This window comes from Cebidichthys violaceus, unplaced genomic scaffold (assembly GCF_023349555.1).
Source record: "Cebidichthys violaceus isolate CVI_PGR_0920_01 unplaced genomic scaffold, fCebVio1.0.p SCAF_56, whole genome shotgun sequence".
Lineage (NCBI taxonomy): Eukaryota > Metazoa > Chordata > Actinopteri > Perciformes > Stichaeidae > Cebidichthys > Cebidichthys violaceus.
Window position 1 is genome coordinate 479,303 of NW_027176772.1, and position 24,893 is coordinate 504,195.

General features: G+C 44.3%; 5 protein-coding genes and 1 long non-coding RNA gene across 11 annotated transcripts in view; 3 read left to right on the top strand and 3 right to left on the bottom strand.

The window, feature by feature from the left end:
- Window positions 1-276: 276 nt before the first annotated feature.
- LOC137888613 (carbonyl reductase [NADPH] 1-like) lies at window positions 277-5,124 on the bottom strand. Its single transcript, XM_068732029.1, has 7 exons — window positions 5,040-5,124; window positions 2,291-2,405; window positions 1,974-2,143; window positions 1,612-1,719; window positions 1,154-1,362; window positions 870-923; window positions 277-759 (listed from the first exon to the last, which is right to left on the bottom strand). Exons 2-7 carry the CDS (start codon window positions 2,401-2,403, stop codon window positions 586-588), a joined length of 828 nt encoding a protein of 275 aa, XP_068588130.1. The 5' UTR covers window positions 2,404-2,405; window positions 5,040-5,124; the 3' UTR covers window positions 277-585.
- Window positions 5,125-5,140: 16 nt separating this feature from the next.
- LOC137888615 (uncharacterized) lies at window positions 5,141-7,065 on the top strand. Its single transcript, XR_011105159.1, has 5 exons — window positions 5,141-5,271; window positions 5,519-5,591; window positions 5,675-6,104; window positions 6,236-6,295; window positions 6,471-7,065. It is a non-coding gene; the product is annotated as an uncharacterized lncRNA (long non-coding RNA).
- LOC137888614 (carbonyl reductase [NADPH] 1-like) lies at window positions 6,836-11,013 on the bottom strand. Its single transcript, XM_068732030.1, is given in 9 exon segments — window positions 6,836-7,317; window positions 7,435-7,488; window positions 7,758-7,848; window positions 7,850-7,964; window positions 8,255-8,308; window positions 8,311-8,361; window positions 8,617-8,786; window positions 8,932-9,046; window positions 10,929-11,013. Coding segments are annotated over 8 exon segments (822 nt in total). The 5' UTR covers window positions 9,045-9,046; window positions 10,929-11,013; the 3' UTR covers window positions 6,836-7,143.
- setd4 (SET domain containing 4) lies at window positions 11,009-16,022 on the top strand. Its single transcript, XM_068732026.1, has 13 exons — window positions 11,009-11,161; window positions 11,409-11,481; window positions 11,565-11,660; window positions 12,374-12,411; window positions 12,763-12,851; window positions 12,926-13,162; window positions 13,294-13,353; window positions 13,576-13,705; window positions 13,842-14,016; window positions 14,160-14,238; window positions 14,615-14,695; window positions 14,960-15,083; window positions 15,189-16,022. The coding sequence occupies exons 2-13, from the start codon at window positions 11,424-11,426 to the stop codon at window positions 15,366-15,368; spliced, it is 1,347 nt and encodes a 448-aa protein (XP_068588127.1). The 5' UTR covers window positions 11,009-11,161; window positions 11,409-11,423; the 3' UTR covers window positions 15,369-16,022.
- On the bottom strand, window positions 16,010-20,636 carry cryzl1 (crystallin, zeta (quinone reductase)-like 1). Of its 2 annotated transcripts, XM_068732027.1 has the most exons (13): window positions 20,451-20,636; window positions 20,129-20,206; window positions 18,942-19,014; window positions 18,782-18,826; window positions 18,587-18,655; window positions 18,256-18,389; window positions 18,055-18,166; window positions 17,804-17,824; window positions 17,193-17,291; window positions 16,969-17,081; window positions 16,758-16,863; window positions 16,614-16,659; window positions 16,010-16,292 (listed from the first exon to the last, which is right to left on the bottom strand). In XM_068732027.1, the coding sequence occupies exons 1-13, from the start codon at window positions 20,505-20,507 to the stop codon at window positions 16,196-16,198; spliced, it is 1,050 nt and encodes a 349-aa protein (XP_068588128.1). In that variant the 5' UTR covers window positions 20,508-20,636; the 3' UTR covers window positions 16,010-16,195. The 2 variants fall into 2 exon arrangements, with proteins under 2 accessions (XP_068588128.1, XP_068588129.1); XM_068732028.1 differs by lacking the exon at window positions 17,804-17,824.
- Window positions 20,637-21,576: 940 nt separating this feature from the next.
- Window positions 21,577-24,893, top strand: part of itsn1 (intersectin 1 (SH3 domain protein)) — a 35,526-nt gene continuing 32,209 nt past the window's right edge. For all 5 annotated transcript variants that reach the window (XM_068732032.1, XM_068732033.1, XM_068732035.1 and 2 more), the window contains exon 1: window positions 21,577-21,755. The gene's annotated coding sequence lies outside the window, so the exon portion shown is untranslated. The remainder of the gene's footprint in view (window positions 21,756-24,893) is intronic.

A 24,893-nucleotide genomic window follows, 5' to 3' on the forward strand; every position in this document is an offset into this window, starting at 1 on the left:
AACCCAATTTCTCTTATTTCTTTAAAAAAAAAAGTCACATTTTTCCTCCCAGAAGTCTGTTTTCAGACATTAAACCAGACATTAATATAATAATAATATAATACATTACATGTTACTGTTGTTTACAGTTTAAGCTCCTTTAATATACAGAATGTGATTTTCTTTGTGCATCATGATTGATCAGTTGATAAAATTACATTAAATCTGCGATGCATACTTAGATGCAACATCGGTACACTGTCCCGTTTCCACATTGATAATTAAGATTTTGACAAGTTTTTTAGTGTTTTGAATCTCTTTTATTATTTTACTGAAAGCAGAATAACATCTTGTAGAAAAGACTTTTTTTTAGTTTTGACAGAAAAGCATTTTATTTTCTTAGATCTCACAACATTGAAGCTTCATCCTGTTAAGGCAAGTTTTCCCTTTTCATGTAAAAAAAAAAAAGAAAAGATGTTTATACTGGCGAAGGCAAAGTGATTAAACAGCATAATGAATGGGTGTCATTACATACAACCCACACAGCATCACATATCAGCGTTCCCTTGCTTGTGTCAGATTTTACATTATTTTTTTCTCCCCTTTTCACCACGGCTGGACTTCTTTATCGGAGACGAACTTCCCGTGAGGCTCTGTGGCTCCGGGCGGCAGCAGCGCCAGGTAGACCGGAGTGATGGCGCCCTCGTCTGGAGACTTGGGGGCTTTGTCACCGGCCATGTCGGTGCGCACCCAACCTGGACAGCAGGCGTTCACCAGGACCTGAGAGAAACGGCAATAATAATTAATAATAATAATAAAACACCAAAGAACGTTAGCAGCGAGGCGCTTCTTGTCGTTTCATTAAAAGACGTCATATTTTCTCAAGTTACCCCGTCATTGGGTCTCTCCTTGGACAGACGACGAGCATGGATCATGGACAGGACCTGAGGACACACACACACACACACACACACACACACACACACACACACACACACACACATGAATGAATGTCTCTATGAAAGGAAATATGGCATTCGAGAAGCATTTCAACCATCTCTTCTAATGATCCCTGACTGACTGATGAATCTCTCTTTCCATTCTAATTCCTGCAAACCGGTGCTGGTCTCCACAGGTGAGACACCCGGTTAAAGAAAAGTCCGACCGGTCCTACCGTTACTCCGGTCTTGGACGTCCCGTACGCCGTGTCGGGCCAGCCGCCCTTGGCGTGCTCGCCCCTCTTGGCCTGGTCCACAAACTGCTGCATCAGTCCAGTCAGCTCCTCCTCCGTGATGTCCTCGCTGCGGAAGCGCTGCTGGAGGTCCGGGCTGCACTTGTTCAAAGTGCGGGCGCCGACGAAGCTGGAGACGTTCACCACGCGACCTGAAACACACACACACACACACACACACACACACACACACACACACACACACACACACACACACACACACACACAGGATGTTTGAAGCCGTTACCAAAGCCAGGAAAAGATACATTTTACGTCTCGTCTTTGGTGCGATCAGGAGCTACTGGAACACGAGAGACAGATACTCTGAAATAGACACTGATCTGTTTATTGAGACAGCAGGGACGGACGGAGGACTTCTTCTTCTTCTGCGTCTTCCTTACCTCCAGCTTTGATGAGCGGCAGGAAGTGAGTCAACATGTCTCTGGTGGCGAAGAAGTTCGTCTTCAGGGTCACCTCGGCCTGGACTGGAAATGGAGTTGTGTCCGCCCCTGAAGAGAGAGAGAGAGAGAGAGAGAGAGAGAGAGAGAGAGAGAGAGAGAGAGAGAGAGAGAGATGACACAATCATCACCTCCTTATTGGACATCTCCTTCAGTTCATAGCCGCAGCTCAAAACATCCGATATAAAGTCATTTTAGTCATTTAGGGGATAAAAAGATGCTTCTGGTTCTCATGTCATACCAGCGTTGTTCAGTTCGTCTCAGTCGTCACGTTGTGTGTCCTACAGTGAACACTGTCATCCTACCTTTGAACGCTATCCCAGCGTTGTTGATGAGGACGTCCACGCCTCCGTACTTCTCTTTGAAGTAAGCAGCAGCGGCGGTGATGCTCTTCAGGTCGTTGATGTCCAGCTGGTGGAACTTTGGCTTCAGCCCCTCGGTGGCCAGAGACTTCACTGCCTCCTGACCGCGGCCGCTGCAGCAAGAGAAGAAGAAGAAGAAGAAGAAGAAGACTGAATTCATTTGATCTCTATATGTTGTAACAGATATATACTTCGGTGAAACATGAGTCAGCAGTGATAGTGCAGTATGTGGAGGTGTCCCCCCCAGGTGAGCCACCTACACGTCTCTGGCGGTGATGTAGACGTCTCCTTGGTACTGCTTGCAGAGCGACCGGACGATGGCCAGGCCGATGCCCTTGTTGCTGCCCGTCACCACCGCAACCTTGGTAGACATGTCTGTTCACAGAGAGACAGCGGCGTTAATGGTTCACACACACACACACACACACACACACACACACACACACACACACACACACACACACACACACACACACACACACACACACACGCGCGCACACCCACACACAGGTTTCAGTCCAGAGAAGGCAGTAAAACAACGTGAGTAAAGAATGTCGTAGGAGGATCAGATTTGCTGATTCATGGTGACAATATGTCTTATGATAATGTAAAATAATGCACCAAGGCCCTAAACATACAAAGCTTTCAGTCTGGAAAGGGCGAGGACTTTCTGAACTCCATCCAAAATAAACAATCAGTGTATAGGATGAGATTCAAAAGGGGATAAGAATCGCTGAGTCATGGTCACACACAGACACAGAGAGAGAGAGAGAGAGAGAGAGAGAGAGAGAGAGAGAGAGAGAGAGAGAGAGAGAGAGAGAGAGAGAGAGAGAGAGAGATGTGAATAGTTCTTTGAATTGTCTATAACAGGGGTCGGTAATTGGCGGACCGCGGTCCGGATCCGGACCCAGACGCTGTCCTATCCGGACCCGGACATATAATTGAGAATCATACATTTTGGCGGGCGCTAATGTTTTAACCTGCGCATCTTTTTTGGCCTTTACGGCACTCATTCAGCAGTTCAGGAAACACACTGACCAATTGCATGTATTAATTTAATCTCACGTGACGCTACTCAGCCAATCGAATGTTTATTCCAAAATGCATCGTGAGTCGAATGAAATTACGCAGACAGGCGAGAGACGGACACCATTGAGAGAGACGGAGAGACGGAGAGCAGTGAGAGAGACGGAGAGACGGAGAGCAGTGAGAGAGACGGAGAACAGTGAGAGAGACGGAGAGACGGAGAACAGTGAGAGAGACGGAGAGACGGAGAGCAGTGAGAGAGACGGAGAGACGGAGAGCAGTGAGAGAGACGGAGAGACGGAGAACAGTGAGAGAGACGGAGAGACGGAGAGCAGTGAGAGAGAGCAGTGGGAGAAGTAAGTCGGAGAAGCAAGTTAACATGGCGTGCTCTAAAAAGAGAAAAGTGGACCTCGAAAACCGAGCTTTTAATAAAGAATGGACGGACTTGTATTTGTTCATTCTTCCTGCTGGTGCTACAAAACCACTCTGTCTCATATGTTTTGAGACCGTGGCCATTAAGGGCCAATGTGAAACGCCGCTATGAGACCAAACACAAATCTTTCGACTGAGGCAGCTTTTTCCACTATGAACATTATTAAAAACAAATATCGTTCCAGGATATCCAATGAGCACCTTCACATGTGCATGAGACTAGCCCTGACACCATTCCAGCCCAGATTTAAAATCCTGGCAGGACAAACTACAACTCACTTCTCTCACTAAACAAGAAAAAGAGATGGAGTGGGATGGAAGAGGGAAAGAAAGAGAAAAGGAGGTGTTAAAGCTGTTCAATTGTTAAGAGATTGTTTATTATAAAGTTGACAGATCATTATGATGTTAACAAAAAGAGAAGAAAAAAAGTTAACTCCAGCCACACTCTTTAATTTTCATTCATTTTTCTAAAATCAAGCACTTTTTTTAATAAGATGCAAGTTTTTCAAAAGTTATTTTTTGTGTATTTTATTTTTAGATGGAGCCTTTATTTTACTTGAAATGAGAGAAGAACATTTATTTATGTATTTCTATGTATTATTTATAATCCATCCAGTTCAATTTGAAAACAGAATAATAATTGTTAAAATATAATTGATGTGTGTGATGTCTTTATTTAAATTTGACAGTTGTTGACTACACAGAGACGTTGTTACTACTACTAGGCTACTATATGGCACTAAATGGCGCAAGTTAGATATTATTATAATGTTCCGGACCTTTGCACGAGGAGATTTTCTCAATCTGGACCTTTTGGAATTTTAATTGAATACCCCTGGTCTATAATCTAATGCAGCTGGAATTAAGGATTGATTTGTGAACTCACATTTGATAACATCGTTTTACTTTGATACAAGTCATTAAAAATGGGAACATAAACTGCATATTATTTTTCATATTTTATTGTATTTTTTAAAAATGTATATTTATGTTTCTTGCTTATTTTATTTACACTCACATTAATTATGATGCCCCAAAACGCCAAAGAGAGTTGCTTCTATGTGAAAAACCTACTCGGTAATAAAACTAATTCTGATTAATGTAAACATAACTTTAAATTGTGAAAGGTCTAACAGCAACAACGGGTTCAGCATTAAAAAAAGACTATTTTATCAAAAATACCCAAAACATTATGACGAGAATTAAAAAGTGCACGAGAGTAACTGTTACGACCTTTAGTCCAGAAACCTTTAACGTTACAATACGAACTGGTTTTACAAGCATTCATGCATGTGCACCAAAAGGTGTGAACGAACAGTTAACGTCATATAACTCAATGCATTGGGTCACAATAAAAGTGAAATTGCCACATTGATACATTGTTTCAGCTTCGGGAGCTTCTGCCTGGTTCCAGAACAGCGTCACATAACAAACACTGGCTCACGAGCATGTTTCAGTTAGTAGACCGAGCCGTAAAATACCGTAAATAGCCGTAAATACGCATTAAATTGCTGTGAATGTCTAACTAGTAGTAGACTGGAGGTTTCTTACTTTCAGCTGGTGTTGCAGTGTTGAGTGTTGAAGCTGCAGAGAGGAGTGAAGCGTTCAGGAAGAAGGAACGGAGGGAGAACGGAGGGGAAAAAAGGGGGGAGGAGAGCTGGTGGTCTGCGGCGCAGTGTTACTGCGCACACCCGGAAAAAAAACAAGTCAAACACGTGGGTGTGACCCCCGAGGAGCAGCCCGTACAGGACGAAGATTTTCTACAAATGAGAATAATATCTAGGTATTGTGCTTGGTGCTTGTTTCTTACCACCTCTTAACAGTAATGATGCACGTGTTAAACAATGTACTACTTCAGTTTGTTATTTACTTTGTATTTTAAGCTCCGTGTATATCTTTGCGTTGTCATTTTTTTGGGTATTTAATGGGTTATCAGAAGTAGCGTTCAATGTCCGTGCTCCACAAAACACAGATTTTATGGACAAGCAAGTTGGGGGATTAATGTCAATGTGTGTGTTTGCGTGGTCCAGGTCCAGGTGGGGGTCATGAGGGGACGAGCTGCGAGGAAGAGGAGGCGGAAACGCGAGAGCGTCGTCCAGTCTGGTATAAACCAGTCGACAGCTGTCACTTTTAAACGTTTCCCTGCTGTCGTCTGTTTCAGCATCGGTCTGCTTCTGTTTCCTCAGTGTCTCTGTGTCATCAGCTGCAGTATGTGAGGCTGAGGACGTTTCTGCACCAGCGAGGATTCAGCTCCACGCTGCTGCAGCCGGCGCTCTTCACTGGTACGACTTCTACTGTTCTCTACTGTTCTCTACTGTTCTCTGCTGTACTCTACTGTTCTCTACTGTACTCTGTTGTACTCTACTGTACTCTACTGTACTCTGTTGTACTCTACTGTTCTCTACTGTACTCTGCTGTACTCTGCTGTACTCTGCTGTACTCTACTGTTCTCTGCTGTACTCTACTGGTTCCCCTACATCGACGCGTTGCCCGCCGCTTACGCCTGCCCCGCCTACTTCACCGACGCCGCCGCGGCCGTCCTGCCGAGCGGCGCCGGGCTTTAGAGCAGAGGGAGGCGGTGCGAGAGCTCCACTCGCTTCATCGGAACTTTTTCAGGTGAGCTCGACACTGCGGCCAGTTCAGTCATTGAGGCTGCATTGAGGTGTCATCAACGTTCCATCGGTCTTCTGTTTCTGTGAGCAATGTCGGTGTCGCCCCAACATGTCAGTGATTTATTCTTGATCCAGATCTCTGCAGCCACTGCTGAGTCAGCCCGTGGATGAGGTGTTGACATATGAAGCATTGAGGTACACACACACACACACACACACACACACACACACACACACACACACACACACACACACACACACACACACCTCTAAACGTGGACTATAAGCCCATTCATAATCTTGACAGGTGTGCAAAGTTCAAGTTTATGACAATGGAAATGTTTCCAGACTATAATTTGTTTTCTGTCAGGTTATTAAGCTGTGCTGCTCCTCCTCCTCCTCCACATTCTTCACATTGTGTTACGTACATCAGGTACTTCTAACTTTAATATTATCCCAATTTCTCTTATTTCTTTAAAAAAAAGTCACATTTTTCCTCCCAGAAGTCTGTTTTCAGACATTAAACCAGACATTAATATCATAATAATATAATACATTACATCTTACTGTTGTTTACAGTTTAAGCTCCTTTAATATACAGAATGTGATTTTTCTTTGAAATATGTGCATCATGATTGATCAGTTGATAAAATTACATTAAATCTGCGATGCATACTTAGATGCAACATCGGTACACTGTCCCGTTTCCACATTGATAATTAAGATTTTGACAAGTTTTTTAGTGTTTTGAATCTCTTTTATTATTTTACTGAAAGCAGAATAACATCTTGTAGAAAAGACTTTTTTTTAGTTTTGACAGAAAAGCATTTTATTTTCTTAGATCTCACAACATTGAAGCTTCATCCTGTTAAGGCAAGTTTTCCCTTTTCATGTAAAAAAAAAAAGAAAAGATGTTTATACTGGCGAAGGCAAAGTGATTAAACAGCATAATGAATGGGTGTCGTTACATACAACCCACACAGCATCACATATCAGCGTTCCCTTGCTTGTGTCAGATTTTAGATTATTTTTTTCTCCCCTTTTCACCACGGCTGGACTTCTTTATCGGAGACGAACTTCCCGTGAGGCTCTGTGGCTCCGGGCGGCAGCAGCGCCAGGTAGACCGGAGTGATGGCGCCCTCGTCTGGAGACTTGGGGGCTTTGTCACCGGCCATGTCGGTGCGCACCCAACCTGGACAGCAGGCGTTCACCAGGACCTGAGAGAAACGGCAATAATAATTAATAATTAATAATAATAATAAAACACCAAAGAACGTTAGCAGCGAGGCGCTTCTTGTCGTTTCATTAAAAGACGTCATATTTTCTCAAGTTACCCCGTCATTGGGTCTCTCCTTGGACAGACGACGAGCATGGATCATGGACAGGACCTGAGGACACACACACACACACACACACACACACACACACACACACACACACACACACACACACACACACACACACACACACACACACACACACGTAAATAATGAATGTCTCTATGAAAGGAAATATGGCATTCGAGAAGCATTTCAATCATCTCTTCTAATGATCCCTGACTGACTGATGAATCTCTCTTTCCATTCTAATTCCTGCAAACCGGTGCTGGTCTCCACAGGTGAGATACCCGGTTAAAGAAAAGTCCGACCGGTCCTACCGTTACTCCGGTCTTGGACGTCCCGTACGCCGTGTCGGGCCAGCCGCCCTTGGCGTGCTCGCCCCTCTTGGCCTGGTCCACAAACTGCTGCCAGTCCAGTCAGCTCCTCCTCCGTGATGTCCTCGCTGCGGAAGCGCTGCTGGAGGTCCGGGCTGCACTTGTTCAAAGTGCGGGCGCCGACGAAGCTGGAGACGTTCACCACGCGACCTGAAACACACACACACACAACACACACACACACACACACACACACACACACACACACACACACACACACACACACACACACACACCACACACACACACACACACACACACACACACACACAGGATGTTTGAAGCCGTTACCAAAGCCAGGAAAAGATACATTTTACGTCTCGTCTTTGGTGCGATCAGGAGCTACTGGAACACGAGAGACAGATACTCTGAAATAGACACTGATCTGTTTATTGAGACAGCAGGGACGGACGGAGGACTTCCTTCTGCGTCTTCTTTACCTCCAGCTTTGATGAGCGGCAGGAAGTGAGTCAACATGTCTCTGGTGGCGAAGAGTTCGTCTTCAGGGTCACCTCGGCCTGGACTGGAAATGGAGTTGTGTCCGCCCCTGAAGAGAGAGAGAGAGAGAGAGAGAGACGAGAGAGAGAGAGAGAGAGAGAGAGAGAGAGAGATATGACACAATCATCACCTCCTTATTGGACATCTCCTTCAGTTCATAGCCGCAGCTCAAAACATCCGATATAAAGTCATTTTAGTCATTTAGGGGATAAAAAGATGCTTCTGGTTCTCATGTCATACCAGCGTTGTTCAGTTCGTCTCAGTCGTCACGTTGTGTGTCCTACAGTGAACACTGTCATCCTACCTTTGAACGCTATCCCAGCGTTGTTGATGAGGACGTCCACGCCTCCGTACTTCTCTTTGAAGTAAGCAGCAGCGGCGGTGATGCTCTTCAGGTCGTTGATGTCCAGCTGGTGGAACTTTGGCTTCAGCCCCTCGGTGGCCAGAGACTTCACTGCCTCCTGACCGCGGCCGCTGCAGCAAGAGAAGAAGAAGAAGAAGAAAGAAGACTGAATTCATTTGATCTCTATATGTTGTAACAGATATATACTTCGGTGAAACATGAGTCAGCAGTGATAGTGCAGTATGTGGAGGTGTCCCCCCCAGGTGAGCCACCTACACGTCTCTGGCGGTGATGTAGACGTCTCCTTGGTACTGCTTGCAGAGCGACCGGACGATGGCCAGGCCGATGCCCTTGTTGCTGCCCGTCACCACCGCAACCTTGGTAGACATGTCTGTTCACAGAGAGACAGCGGCGTTAATGGTTCTCACACACACACACACACACACACACACACACACAGGTTTCAGTCCAGAGAAGGCAGTAAAACAACGTGAGTAAAGAATGTCGTAGGAGGATCAGATTTGCTGATTCATGGTGACAATATGTCTTATGATAATGTAAAATAATGCACCAAGGCCCTAAACATACAAAGCTTTCAGTCTGGAAAGGGCGAGGACTTTCTGAACTCCATCCAAAATAAACAATCAGTGTATAGGATGAGATTCAAAAGGGTATAAGAATTGCTGAGTCATGGTGACAGAGAGAGAGAGACAGAGAGAGAGAGAAAGAGACAGAGACAGAACGAAACGGAGTTTTCAAACGAAAACGATCTCCGTCCACACGGCGTTTCAGCCATCGTTTCCGAAGTGATCTCCGTCTATATTACACGCCTGGAAACGAATATCACGTGACTCTTCACGTTCATGAAGAGTCATACGTTGATGTAAACAGGAAGTAGATTGTCGTATTTTGTAACTAAGCAACCAGAGTAATAAAGTAGTCTTTAATGATCGTAAGTATGTGTTTGATACTTAAGATCTTCTCTCAAATCTTCCTCTATAAACTCAAACAGATACAGTTCGTGGAAAGTTTAATACGTTTTATTTTTCAGACTTAACGTTAGTTACAACGCTGCGGGTCTCTCTCTCTCTCTCTCTCTCTCTCTCTCTCTCTCTCTCTCTCTCTCTCTCTCTCTCTCTCTCTCTCTCTCTCTCTCTCTCTCTCTCCCCGCTCACCGATCGCTACAATAACAGCTGTTTCCTCCTCAGACATGTAGACTTTAACTGGACAACAGCTGCTAGTAAAGACAACAAGGTCAGCAACGCCTGTAATCAGTTGTCAGTTAACCTGGTAGTCGATCGCGGGCGTTACGTCATCGTTTCCAAACGTATGCGTTTCCGTCCGTCCACACGAATACGCTACCCGGAGTTTCCAAAGTTATCCGGCTTCGGGATCGTATCTAAACTTATCCGTTTACGGTGCTCCAAAACGCCGGCGTAGTGTGGACGCTCAGTGTAACCGTAGCAAAACATATGCGTTTCCAAACGAAAACGGAGTAATGTGGATGTACTCCAGAGAGTGAGTGAGAGTGAGAGAGAGATGTGAATAGTTCTTTGAATTGTCTATAATCTAATGCAGCTGGAATTAAAGATTGATTTGTGAACTCACATTTGATAACATCGTTTTACTTTGATACAAGTCATTAAAAATGGGAACATAAACTGCATATTATTTTTCATATTTTATTGTATTTTTAAAAAATGTATATTTATGTTTCTTGCTTATTTTATTTACACTCACATTAATTATGATGCCCCAAAACGCCAAAGAGAGTTGCTTCTATGTGAAAAACCTACTCGGTAATAAAACTAATTCTGATTAATGTAAACATAACTTTAAATTGTGAAAGGTCTAACAGCAACAACGGGTTCAGCATTAAAAAAAGACTATTTTATCAAAAATACCCAAAACATTATGACGAGAATTAAAAAGTGCACGAGAGTAACTGTTACGACCTTTAGTCCAGAAACCTTTAACGTTACAATACGAACTGGTTTTACAAGCATTCATGCATGTGCACCAAAAGGTGTGAACGAACAGTTAACGTCATATAACTCAATGCATTGGGTCACAATAAAAGTGAAATTGCCACATTGATACATTGTTTCAGCTTCGGGAGCTTCTGCCTGGTTCCAGAACAGCGTCACATAACAAACACTGGCTCACGAGCATGTTTCAGTTAGTAGACCGAGCCGTAAAATACCGTAAATAGCCGTAAATACGCATTAAATTGCTGTGAATGTCTAACTAGTAGTAGACTGGAGGTTTCTTACTTTCAGCTGGTGTTGCAGTGTTGAGTGTTGAAGCTGCAGAGAGGAGTGAAGCGTTCAGGAAGAAGGAACGGAGGGAGAACGGAGGGGAAAAAAGGGGGGAGGAGAGCTGGTGGTCTGCGGCGCAGTGTTACTGCGCACACCCGGGAAAAAAAACAAGTCAACCACGTGGGTGTGACCCCCGAGGAGCAGCCCGTACAGGACGAAGATTTTCTACAAATGAGAATAATATCTAGGTATTGTGCTTGGTGCTTGTTTCTTACCACCTCTTAACAGTAATGATGCACGTGTTAAACAATGTACTACTTCAGTTTGTTATTTACTTTGTATTTTAAGCTCCGTGTATATCTTTGCGTTGTCATTTTTTTGGGTATTTAATGGGTTATCAGAAGTAGCGTTCAATGTCCGTGCTCCACAAAACACAGATTTTATGGACAAGCAAGTTGGGGGATTAATGTCAATGTGTGTGTTTGCGTGGTCCAGGTCCAGGTGGGGGTCATGAGGGGACGAGCTGCGAGGAAGAGGAGGCGGAAACGCGAGAGCGTCGTCCAGTCTGGTATAAACCAGTCGACAGCTGTCACTTTTAAACGTTTCCCTGCTGTCGTCTGTTTCAGCATCGGTCTGCTTCTGTTTCCTCAGTGTCTCTGTGTCATCAGCTGCAGTATGTGAGGCTGAGGACGTTTCTGCACCAGCGAGGATTCAGCTCCACGCTGCTGCAGCCGGCGCTCTTCACTGGTACGACTTCTACTGTTCTCTACTGTTCTCTACTGTACTCTGTTGTACTCTACTGTTCTCTACTGTACTCTACTGTACTCTGTTGTACTCTGCTGTACTCTGCTGTACTCTACTGTTCTCTACTGTATTCTACTGTACTCTGCTGTACTCTACTGTACTCTGCTGTACTCTACTGTTCTCTACTGTACTCTACTGTATTCTACTGTACTCTGCTGTACTCTACTGTACTCTACTGTATTCTGCTGTACTCTACTGTACTCTGCTGTACTCTACTGTACTCTACTGTACTGTGTTGTACTCTACTGTACTCTACTGTACTCTGCTGTACTCTACTGTTCTCTACTGTACTCTGCTGTACTCTACTGTACTATACTGTTCTCTACTGTACTCTACTGTATTCTACTGTACTCTGCTGTACTCTACTGTATTCTACTGTACTCTGCTATACTCTGCTGTACTCTACTGTACTCTACTGTACTCTGCTGTACTCTACTGTTCTCTACTGTACTCTGCTGTACTCTACTGTACTCTGCTGTACTCTGCTGTACTCTACTGTATTCTACTGTTCTCTACTGTTCTCTACTGTAGCAGCCAATTTGCTTCTCCAGACCTTTCACTGCACTCAACCCGTGTGTAATAATCTGACTGATGGATTGAACGACAGCCTTTAAAGTGTGTGTGTGTGTGTGTGTGTGTGTGTGTTTGTTGCACAGACACGGGGAGAGGACTTCAAGCTCTTAAGAGCATAAAGGTGAGTCTGCCTCTGACTGAATGAACTACGACACATGGATGCAGTTTATGTAGACAGTAAATACTTTAATGTCAATCACAGAATGAATACATTGATTCCTTTTACCAGTAAGGCTGGCGCTCTTTATTTTAAAGTCCTTTCCTGGTGCACACATTCACATCTAGAATGATCTGCATGATAACTAGATGGCAAATTAACATACTTAAAGCTAAACAAACGTCCAATCAGACGCCTCAATTTAACCAGGAGTGTAATATTTCTGCTGACGTTTTCTTTGACTTCGTTTTAGTCATTCATTCTTTTTTTTATCTACATTGTTTCTCCATCTCTTCATCTCTGTTCTTCCGTCAGCCTGGTCAGCTGCTCATTTCTCTGCCAGAGTCCTGTCTCCTCACGACCTCAACCGTGCTGGACAGCTACCTGGGACAGTATATCAAGAGGTAGATTTCATTAAAACAGACTAAATCGTTCAGGTTTAGGGGAGTCGGTATTCATTGCTTGTGTCTCCACCAAGCTGGAAGCCCCGCCTCTCCCCGCTGTTGGCGCTCTGCGTCTTCCTGGTGTGTGAGCGCCACCTGGGGGAGGCCTCCGACTGGTTCCCCTACATCGACGCGTTGCCCGCCGCTTACGCCTGCCCCGCCTACTTCACCGACGCCGCCGCGGCCGTCCTGCCGAGCGGCGCGCGGCGCCGGGCTTTAGAGCAGAGGGAGGCGGTGCGAGAGCTCCACTCGCTTCATCAGAACTTTTTCAGGTGAGCTCGACACTGCGGCCAGTTCAGTCATTGAGGCTGCATTGAGGTGTCATCAACGTTCCATCGGTCTTCTGTTTCTGTGAGCAATGTCGGTGTCGCCCCAACATGTCAGTGATTTATTCTTGATCCAGATCTCTGCAGCCACTGCTGAGTCAGCCCGTGGATGAGGTGTTGACATATGAAGCATTGAGGTATACACACACACACACACACACACACACACACACACACACACACACACACACACACACACACACACCTATACGTGGACTATAAGCCCATTCATAATCTTGACAGGTGTGCAAAGTTCAAGTTTATGACAATGGAAATGTTTCCAGACTATAATTTGTTTTCTGTCAGGTTATTAAGCTGTGCTGCTGCTCCTCCTCCTCCTCCTCCTCCTCCTCCTCCAGGTGGGCGTGGTGTAGTGTCAACACGCGCTCTGTCTTCATGTCCCACCCATCCAACGACTCCCTCTCTGGACAAGATGTTTACGCCTTAGCTCCCTTTCTGGACCTGCTCAACCACGGCCCCGATGTGCAGGTAAACGTCAAACTGCAGTAAACGCATCGCCACAGACCTCTGAGGATATGACCTGTTCTGCTTCCTTTGAACTCGTTGGACAGTTGGAAAGACGGAGAGCCAATCATGAGTTTCCACCTTTTTTTTTTTTTTCCAGGTGAAAGCAAGTTTCAATGACGTGACCAGATGTTATGAAATCCGGAGCGTTTCCGGGACGCCCCGCTACCAGCAGGCCTTCATTAACTACGGGTCACATGACAGCCAGCGCCTGATGCTAGAGTACGGGTTCGTCGCCCCCCGCAACCCCAACAGCGTGGTCTATGTGGATGCCGGTGAGCTGCAGCAAGGAAATACAAAATCACTCGTCATCTTCGCCTCTGAAGGCAACGTGGATTCGTGTTTGGTGTCTTTGTGAATGTTGCAGTTGTTGTTTTTCTGTAATCGTACGTTTGTGTGTTTCACTGTTGTCCCTCAGATCTCCTCTGTGACGTTTTAAGAGGTGACAAGAGTTTGGATCAGAAGATCAAGTTTCTCAAAGAGAACAATTTCCTTCAGTAAGACTTGTACATTTTAATTTTATTGAGTTTAATTTAATTTTATTATTTATTTTTTTATTATTATTTTATATTATATTTTAATTTTTTTATTTTATAATTTTTTATTTTGTTTTGTTCTTTTATTTTTTATTTAATTTATTTTATTTTATTTTTTATTTTATTTTATTTTAGAGGAACCAGGAGGGGATGTTAAAGGAACAGTCACATGTGGAGCCACATGTCTTGTGTCAGGTCTTTATGCTAAACTAGATTAATTACTACACCCAGAGATATCGCTGTTTTAGAAATGATTACAATTTAAATAAGTCTAATAAATTTGATTCATAAAATCACTCCAGCGTTTCTCCCTTCAACTCCTCTTTCCTCCCGTCAGTAATCTCACTGTGTCCAGTGAAGGTCCTGGTTGGAGGCTGATGACGGCTCTCAGACTGCTGTCACTGCCACAAACACTGTAGTAAGACCACACACACACACACACACACACACACACACACGCACACAGTATGTGTATATCTGTAAAAAAGTGAAGCTCCACTGCTCTAGACGCTACGTTTGAGTGAATAAATGATTTATTACGTGTGTGTGTGTGTGTGTGTGTGTGTGTGTGTGTGTGTGTGTGTGTGTGTGTGTGTGTGTGTGTGTGTGTGTGTGTGTGTGTGTGTGTGCGCGCGTGTGTGTGTGCGTGTGTGCGCGTGTGCGTGTGTGTGTGTTTTCATAGCCACCTCTGGAAGGCGGTGTTGCTCGGTCAGGTGCTGTGTGAGGAGAGAGAGGAGTGGAGCGTCCAGACGGCCAAGACTCTCTGTCAGCGACTCCTTCAAGACTCTCACACCGCTCTGGATAAGGTGTGTGTACACACACACACACACACACACACACACACACACAACCAGATTTGTGTTTTTTGACCTGGTGTGTGTGTGTGTGTGTGTGTGTGTGTGTTTGTTTAGATCGCCGATCTCCTCCGCCAGTGCGACCTGCCGGTCAGGGAGCAGCTCTATGTGGTCGAGTCGCTGCGACAGGAGGAGAGGTGCATTCTGGGAAGCTGCCTCGAGCTGCTGGAAGGCCCGCCGAGACAACCGCCGGGCGAACCGTTTCCACGCCAACCGGATGCCGACGCCGCGAGCTGATGTCCGATCAGAAGCGACGGTATATATCGGCTGCACTGGGCTCCTTCTCGTGGGACGTCCCGGCTCCTCAGATGCATCGAGAGGCTTTTCCTGGAGGAGCTGTAAGTGAGGACGCACCGGTGACACGTGAAAGAGACTCTGCCCCGTTCACAATGACGGTGAGGACCTGATCACCTCCATCACTACAGTGTTCTTCTGGACTCATGTAAGACAGCCTTGTCTTTATTTATCGTCTGATTTAAAGTGACAGTACAGTCCTCGATCATTTCTATTCAAGTAGTTACAAAATACAGACGACAACAACTGCAACCGGGGTGTCCGTGGCTAAGTGGAGAGCAGGGCTGTCTTTCAATCAGAGGGTCAGAGGTTTGATCCCCGACTCCTGCTCCACTAGTCTCGTGTCAACGTGTCCTTGAGCAAGACACTTAACCCCAAGAATGTCTCCCGTAGCTGCGCCTACGGTGTGTAGATAGATACTGAATTGTAAGTCGCTTTGGATAAAAGCGTCTGTTAAATGACTGTAATGTAATGTAATGCACCGGTACGTTTTATGACAGCCACTTTGTTTATAGTTTGTTTCATATTGTAATTTGAATAACTTAAAAACTTTGTACACCAAAAGCAAGAATTGCAGTCGTATCTTTTTGGGGATAAAACGTGTGTTTATTGAGTCAAATGAAGCGCTGTGGATTCTCAAAGCGTCGTGATGTCTTGTGCTCCTCTTGACGCCGCGACGGGTTTCAGGCCCCTAAAAACGGTGTTTCTGACCGTTCACTCGCTCTGTTAAACAGTTGGGTTCCTCCTGTGAATCGTAGGTCGTTTTGCGGTCAGAGTTGGACGACGGCCTTTCTCTTCTGGTGACGCTGCACGCTCTCCATCATCACCGTGGCTTCATAGAGAGGGACCGCCTCCTCGGGCTGAGGTCTGGAGAGACGGGACACAAATGGTCAGCTCTTTAAAAATCACATTTAGAGGCACTAAAGTAAAACCAGAGGGTGCATCACTAAACACCGGTGCCGTCTTTTGAGAATAGAGTTACCCGCAATCCTCGTTTTCTTTAGCCCCGCCTCCCAGCCCCCATCGGCCCCCGCCTTGTTCTCTGGCTCATTAGCATAAAGGGATGAATGAAAATAACTGTGCATGTGGCTTTCAGTGCATTTTACATCATTTATTTCTGGATTCCTGACTCGAGTTGTCTTCATCGACACCAGTACCTGTGGATGAACAGAGGACGTGACGCGTTACCTGAGGACTCCGGCGGACATCTTCTCCACGATGTCCTTGAGGATATCTGACAGCGGTCTGTGAAGGAGGGACTTTATGTATCTGATCGTGGGCATATAGCATATAGTACAGTTCATAGATCACACGCCGTGTGCAGCAGGATACGCAGGTACCGTCCCTGCTGCGCCGATGAAGCCGTCCACACTTCATGGTTGAGGAAAGTCATGGAGGCGGACTTTAGATGCAGCAGTCTGCAGTCTGGAGGATCCAGCTGTGAAAACACAACAGGGACAAATAAGACTTCATTTGAATTTTTTTTTTGAGCTCTTCAAAATTCAGATTTTTGAGCTCCCAGAGGGATTTTTAAAGAACTCACCTGCAGGTCTTTGTGGGTCGTGACCCAGTGCCCCCCCACTCCCAGCACACTGATGATGTCATGTTTGTGTGGGAGGAGCTTCGCCTCCTCTGACTCTACCTCTTGCAGACGCACTACACACACACACACACACACACACACACACACACACACGTACGTTATGACGTTGAATCGTTCATGTGTTCCTCAGTGTGACTGGGACACACACACAGAGACGCGTTTACCTCCAGAGTCCACCACGATGTCCACTCCCAGTCCTCCCGTCTCCTCCAGAACCGCGGGCAGCAGGTCCGATGGGCCGTTAAACACTGGAACAACTTTGGCTTTGCACACAAAGACACAGCATCAATACATCACGAGTCTAATCTGGTTCATGATGCATTGAAAACATGTTGAAATCTGCCAGTTTTAGTTGTCATGGCTGTAGTTTCAATGTTTTGCCACATGGTGGCAGCAGATTTTAGATAAAGAGATTTTCACTTTTTAAATTCAGTCTCCCTTTCACAACATTTATTCATGAGGAAGGTCTTATCTTGGGGTAACATACTTAAATGAAATGTCAACTCTGTGACATTTTATGTTCTAGGTTTTGTTTTTACTTGCGTGATCTTTTTCTTTTATATACTTATTTAATTAGCTTGCAAACAACTTCCTCTCTGTATTTGTTGTGCATATGATAAATATTGAACTTGATATATTAACGGTGGTGATTTGATCCTGGATTCAGACAGACGAGGAGGGACACCCTACAGCTCGTATTGATTAATCAGACTGAGACGAGAAGCAGGAAGCAAGGAAGCAAGAATGCAAGTCAGCTAGAAGGAGAAGACCTCACCTACTAAAGGATCCTGAACACCTGAGGAAAGGATGACGGGGAGGAGGAGGAGGAGGAGGAGGAGGAGGAGGAGGAGGAGGAGGAGGAGAAGAAGGAGAAGAAGAAGAAGAAGAAGACAGGAAAAAGATATTTAAAAAGAAAAAGGGTGAAAGAGCACGAATACATGTATGAGAAATCATTTTACGTGAAGATTGGGTCAGTGTTACTGTTGAGGATTTAAACAGCGCTTCATACGGTCGGCCTGCACTTACCTACGCTGGGCCGAAGCTGCTCCAGGAAGGCGTGTTGTTGCGGCGAGTGTGACGTCGTGAAGACCTTCACGCCGTGGTAACAAGCCAGCTGGATGCACATGAGGCCGAACGACTGGAGGAGGGAGCGGAGACGAGAACGTCACGTTTAAATTCCGTCTTCGTTGTATCATGAAGTAGAGAGCGACAGAAGGTCTTACGTACGCTGGCTCCGTCCAGGACCAGCAGTGTGTGACCCGCCGCCACGCGAGCGTGTGTGTGCAGAGCAGTGTAAGCACAGAGGGCGTCACGCAGAGCTCCGGCTACACACACCGAGCTCAGCTTCTCTGGCTTCTGGACTGCAGAACAGAAACACACACACACACACACACACACACACACACACACACACACACACAGATAAGAGGAGGCAGTCTGTGCTTTTTAAACTGCCAGCACCATTTTATTTTTGGAGCACATGAGGTGCAGATGAAACAGAGTGTGTGTGTGTGTGTGTGTGTGTGTGTGTGTGTGTGTGTGTGTGTGAGTGAGATACCTAAATAGTGTTCATCTATGTCAATGACGTCGCAGAGTCCAGAACAGGGAGAGTCCAGAGGCAGAATACCTGGAACAGGAAGGTTTGACAACGTTACATCACCTGGTTCTAGTTGTTCTATTATTAGTTATCAGATGTTACAAATACATATCCGATAACTGTCCACACAGTTACATCTTTGTCTATATGTCTTACCTACAACCGCATCCTCCGGATGGAAGAAAGACACCTTGGCGCCCACTGTGGAAAAATAAAAAGAAGAGAATACACAAATAAGTTTCAGTGATGTTGACTAAAGGTCTGTTGTCCTGTTGAACAGTCAGACTGAAACGTGTGGTTTGGTGTTAATAACAACCTTGCAGCACGACTCCGGCCACCTCTCTGCCAACGGGAATCAAATCTCTCTTTATCCCGACGTCATCGAGCAGCTGGAGCAGAGAGAGGAGGAGAGAGAGGAGGAGGAGAGAGGAGCAGAGGAGAGAGAGGAGGAGAGAAGAGAGGAGCAGAGAGAGAGAGAGAGAGAGAGGGGAGAGAGGAGCAGAGAGAGAAGATGAGGAGAGAGGAGAAGGGAGAGAGAGGAGGAGAGGAGCAGAGAGAGAGAGAGGAGAGAGAAGAGAGAGGAGCAGAGAGAGAGGAGGAGGAGAGAGGAGCAGCAAAGAGAAGAGGAGAGAGAAGAGAAGAGAGACAGGAGAGAGGAGAAGAGAGGAGTCATCACTACGGTCATTTATTAAGTGACCTTTACTGGTGTGAACATGAGGAAACAATACTGACAAAATATATCTACAATTCCAATCATTTTTTCTCCTGCACTCAGAGATTCAAACATGTAACATATGTATTATCCAGTGTATTATCTAGTGTATTATCTAGTGTATTATCCAGTGTATTATCTAGTGTATTATTTAGTGTATTATCCAGTGTATTATCCAGTGTATTATCCAGTGTATTATCTAGTGTATTATTTAGTGTATTATTTAGTGTATTATCCAGTGTATTATCCAGTGTATTATCCAGTGTATTATCCAGTGTATTATCTAGTGTATTATCCAGTGTATTATTTAGTGTATTATTTAGTGTATTATCCAGTGTATTATCCAGTGTATTATCCAGTGTATTATCTAGTGTATTATCTAGTGTATTATCCAGTGTATTATCCAGTGTATTATCCAGTGTATTATCTAGTGTATTATCCAGTGTATTATTTAGTGTATTATTTAGTGTATTATCTAGTGTATTATTTAGTGTATTATCTAGTGTATTATTTAGTGTATTATTTAGTGTATTATTTAGTGTATTATCCAGTGTATTATCCAGTGTATTATTTAGTGTATTATTTAGTGTATTATCCAGTGTGTCTCAGAGAAGTGTAACATCTCTCATTGGACCACCATGGATTCTTTAATCGGTGACTCTTTAATAAAAGCAACTAAAGACAGTTTGATATGTCTCGGATATATATATATATATATATATATCTGTTCTACCGTCTGGTTATGTACTGTGATTTAACGGTCACGCTCACACCATCTTTGATTTAAGTACCTTGAGGTCCAGCGGACTGAGTCCACAAGCCTTCACCTGAACCCGGACCTGGTGGCTGCCTACAGCCTCTGGGAGACTCTGCAGGGAAACACACAGACATAAAAGTATCTCATAAGAGACATACAATTTGAATAAAGAGACACACACACACACACACACACACACACAGAGAGATTGTAAAGGAGACATTATGGATGCATTTGATGCCTGAAGTCAGCCATCACACATGCAGCATGTTCATCCTCTAAACACTGTAATACAACGTAAACTGTGGGCTATAAATGAGAAATCTCATTGATGATAATAAGAGACACAAACTCACCGTTTCCTGGATGACGAACTTGGGCTCTGCACCGGCTCGGCAGTACAAACCCTTCATGCTGCTGCACCTTTAATGTGTGCAGCTGCGAGGTGACGAGATAATCAACAGTCCTTCGCTAACGTGGATCTGATCACTCCTGGTGAAGAGGTTGCTGCTCTCCAGTTCCTGACTCGCTCGAGTCAGCTGACCTCTTCTTCTTTGTTGTTTACGTTTTTCGCTTGTAGTATTAAAGAGCATCGCTGCACCGCCCTCTATTGGCTGTTATGGATTACCACAAAGTACCGCACAACTACTGACCCTTTATGACGTGATTTAAAGTTAAACTCACATGTGAAGCGAGGGAACCATCATCTCCCAGAATTTATATTTATTAACATTTCTTTCATCTTTCATCAGTTCAGCTTAGTATTTGCAATTCACCAAATAATATAATTTTGTTTTGATCTTTATCTTTTACTTATATTCTGTCTAATATTACATTTTAAGTACAGGTTTAAAATAGATTTGTATTTAATTTAAAGATTCCCTTCTGTCTAATTATTAGAACTGAAATGTTCTAAACTAGCTGCATTACTTTTTTTGTTTACATGATGTTTTTTTGCACAAATTGTAATTTAGCACTTCCTGTCTCAGTCCACATTTTTTAACTTTAAAGTATGTTTTTATTTCTACTCAGCGCTGCTGTTTTATGTGACTAAAATGTAATGTTAGCAATGGTGGATCATATATCTAGTTCTGTTTTCTGTCATTTCTCAATCATTTAGATAACAGATCAGATAGGGAATATTCCCAAAATATGAATACTTAACTGGGAATTTTATTATGTTCTTTGTTCAATTATGTCACATTTTTCTAAGAGCAAACAGCATAAATCTTTTGTCGCTTTATTGTATTTAGCTTTACCATTCTGATAGACATGCACGTTATTGTTATTTACATCTTTGTTGGTTATGGATGCATTTTTAAGAATTTTTTTATTTTTATTTTGTATTTTATTAAACAGCAGCCGGTCCGGCAAGAGGCGCTAACTAATCCTTTTAATAACAAGCTTCCGATAATAGTTTCGAAGCCAGTGAGATCTCGCGAGATGAGCCGCCACATCTCGCGACACTTCAGAAAACGTTACCCCATTTTCCAGCTGTCCCTCAATCGGTCGGGATTTCGGAACCACCACAGGAGAGGATCACCGGGAAGGGTTTCGTTTTTGGCGATAAAGAAACCGACACATTTACGCCATCACATGGTCACACAAACACGCAACGAGCTACTACACCCTGCACTCCACGATGGAACCTGAACTATGAGGTAAGAGTGTAGTATGCTACTGACGTTAGCTTCTCACTGGTTAGCCTGCTTGCTAGCTGCAATGATAGCCAGTATGCTAATGTTTAAATCACTGCATCTGCACTGTGCAGTGTGTGTGTGTGTGTGTGTGTGTGTGTGTGTGAGAGTGTGACCTGACGTTAACATTGACTGGGCTTGTTGTTAACCGAAGCCTCGCTTACATTAGTAGGTATTCATATTATATATTATATGATATATATATATATATATATATATATATATATATATATATATTATATATTATACTATTAGTAGGTAATATATATATTCATGGGTGGAGAGGTCCCCCCCCCCCTTCAGCTAGCATAGCATTTTGCTAACATTAAAGCCTGATGTATGTGTTGGTCACAGCTGCACACATCTGGCTGACTAGTCCCGTCAAAACAAACCGCCTGTCGTGTCCTAGTGTGTCTGTTTACAAGTGGTTTTTGGGGGTTGTTGAGCAAGGCACTAATGCAGGAAGTGAAGATGCATTGACTAACAGAGCTTTCCTGGTAACAGCAAGAAGCTGTTTCCAGAGAAGTCAGCACACACACACACACACACACACACACACACACACACACACACACACACACACACCCTCAGCTAGTTGTTGTGTTACTTAAAGGGTTCGGGAGACTTTTGCAGCTTTAAACACACCATGTTAAGTGAAGTTTAAAAGTGCAGACTGGTGCTACATTCCTGCTCTCTTGATTTTAAATAGAGTGTTGCTTCTTAAACCTCAGCTTCACATCTGTGTCGTTGTTTCTTTCAAAGGCACATTTTGCATTGCGCTGCGTGTTTGTCGTGAGCGCCTCCTGCATGGATCACACCCTGCTGACAATAGCAGGCGTTTGACTGCATGTGTGCTGCTGACCCGCCCCTCTGCTCTGCTCGGTTCTGTTCTGCAAAAGGGGTTTAACGAGATTAGAGCCGGGGAAAAAAAAACAAAAAAACAATCCACTGATTAATCAAGTAGTCGCTGGACGGACGGGGGAAATATAACCGGCAACTATTTTGAGAAGCGATTAATTAGTGCAGTTGTTTGATCGAGCAAAAGTGGAATCTCAACTGTCAATGTGGACTCAGAACGTCTTCACTCGAAGATGGATTAATCAACGGGCCGAGACCAACACTTCTTGCAGAGTAAATTCAGAGAACTTCCTTGTTTTTGAAGTGTTATTACCGTGTAATAATGCCTGAAAGAGGCCTCTAGTGGGTCATAACGGGCACGTGACGCATCACCAGTGTTTTGGTGGTATGCAGCATGTCTCAGCCATGAGTTGTACCCGGTCTCCTCTGTGTGCCTAGCAGCCTTATCAGATGGTGGATACTATATTGTAAGTATTGCTTAAACCATTCAAAGAGTTGTGTAAATGTTACCTTTGAACTCTGCAACTTAGCGTGTGTGTGTGTGTGTGTGTGTGTGTGTGTGTGTGTGTGTGTGTGTGTGTGTGTGTGTGTGTGTGTGAGACGAATCCGATGCATACAACTATTAGAGATGAATCCCGTAGTTCAGCTAGACGTGCAGGGAAAGCACACGGATGTGGAGCGTCTCATTTGTGTCATAAATGAAGTTTTATTGTCTGTGAGATCCTGGTTTTTCCGGTGAATACACATCACCAACTCCGCTCATCTCCGCTCTTATTTATTTGTTTATTTATTTATCTTTAGAAAGTTCAAAAGTTCGCCTGGGGTCAGGAGGGTGACTGTGTGCTCGCTGTAAATCAGGAGCGCCTCACGTCCCGGGACGGAATGCTGCTTTCATTCAAGTCCAACGGTTTCAAAGGTAGAACTCGTATATTAATATTTATCGGCGATGAAATATCCAGGCGTGCAGCAGCCAGATGGATCAGGCTGCAGTCTTAAAAGGATCTTTTTTTTTTTTTTATCCCTCTTATGTAAAGCCACTTAACCATTTTGAAAAGGAATATCATTCCGGTGACCTTATGTAAGTCACATGACCGCTGAGACCTCGATGCCCCTCTGCAGACGTGCTCACCGGGGTTTTACACTCTCCACTCCAGAGTTAACCTGCTGCTTAACAACAGTGCTAGATGTAAACAGCGGTGCGGGATTCTTCCACCATTCAGTGTATTTGTTCAGCTTGTTACCGTCCCTGCTATCGGTTTCTACAGCGGGGTAGCGCTAACGTTAGCCAGCTGTGGAGAGGCTGGCGAGCATGTAGGTTGGGGGGGGGTGGGGGGGGTGGGGGGGGGGGGTGATACAGGAGGAGTGATACAGGAGGAGTGTCCTGTCACCTCTCGAAGCCTCACAGCTTGACATCAGTGTGATAAGAATGTGTTGAGAGAGAGACGCAGGGCTGAGGATCGGTGTTTCCTTTAGTGTGTGAGTGAGAAAGAGGGAGACTAGTGTGTGTGTGTGTGTGTGTGTGTGTGTGTGTGTGTGTGTGTGTGTATGTGTGTGTGTGTGTGTTAAATGCAAATGCATGTGTGTGTGTGTTTGAGTATGTAGAGTGTGAGAATGCTGATGTGAAGAGACTGCAGTTATTTTAAACCAACATCATGACGGTAACCATCCACATCAGCACATCCCTGATTTAATTCCTCAGTTAAACCGTTTTTATTATGTTTATTATGGGATAAGAATAATGAATAACGCCGTTCACAATCAACCATTCTATCTTCACAAGTTTAAACGTTTTAATATTTACACTGATATTAAATGGTGGAAACCACCAAGCAAATATTAATATTTTACTTTTTCAATCAGCCAGTAATTATTATTATTATTCTGTCAGTCAACTCATTAATGAACTGACTCATCAGTTCTGCTCCACTTCAGACTAAAACAATGAACAATGAGCTGCAGAAGAGTCAGAGTGTTGTGGATTTATAAGTCTGTCTCTCTGTCTGTCTCTCTCTTTGTCTCTCTGTCTCTGTCTTGCTCTCTCTCTCTCTCTCTCTGTCTGTCTCTCTCTGTCTCTCTGTCTGTCTCTCTGTCTCTGTCTGTCTGTCTCTCTCTCTGTCTATCTTTCTCTCTCTCTGTGTGTGTGTCTCTCTCTCTCTGTCTCTCTGTCTCTCTCTCTCTCTGTCACTCTCTCTGTCTGTCTGTCTCTCTGTCTCTGTCTGTCTGTCTCTCTCTCTCTCTGTCTCT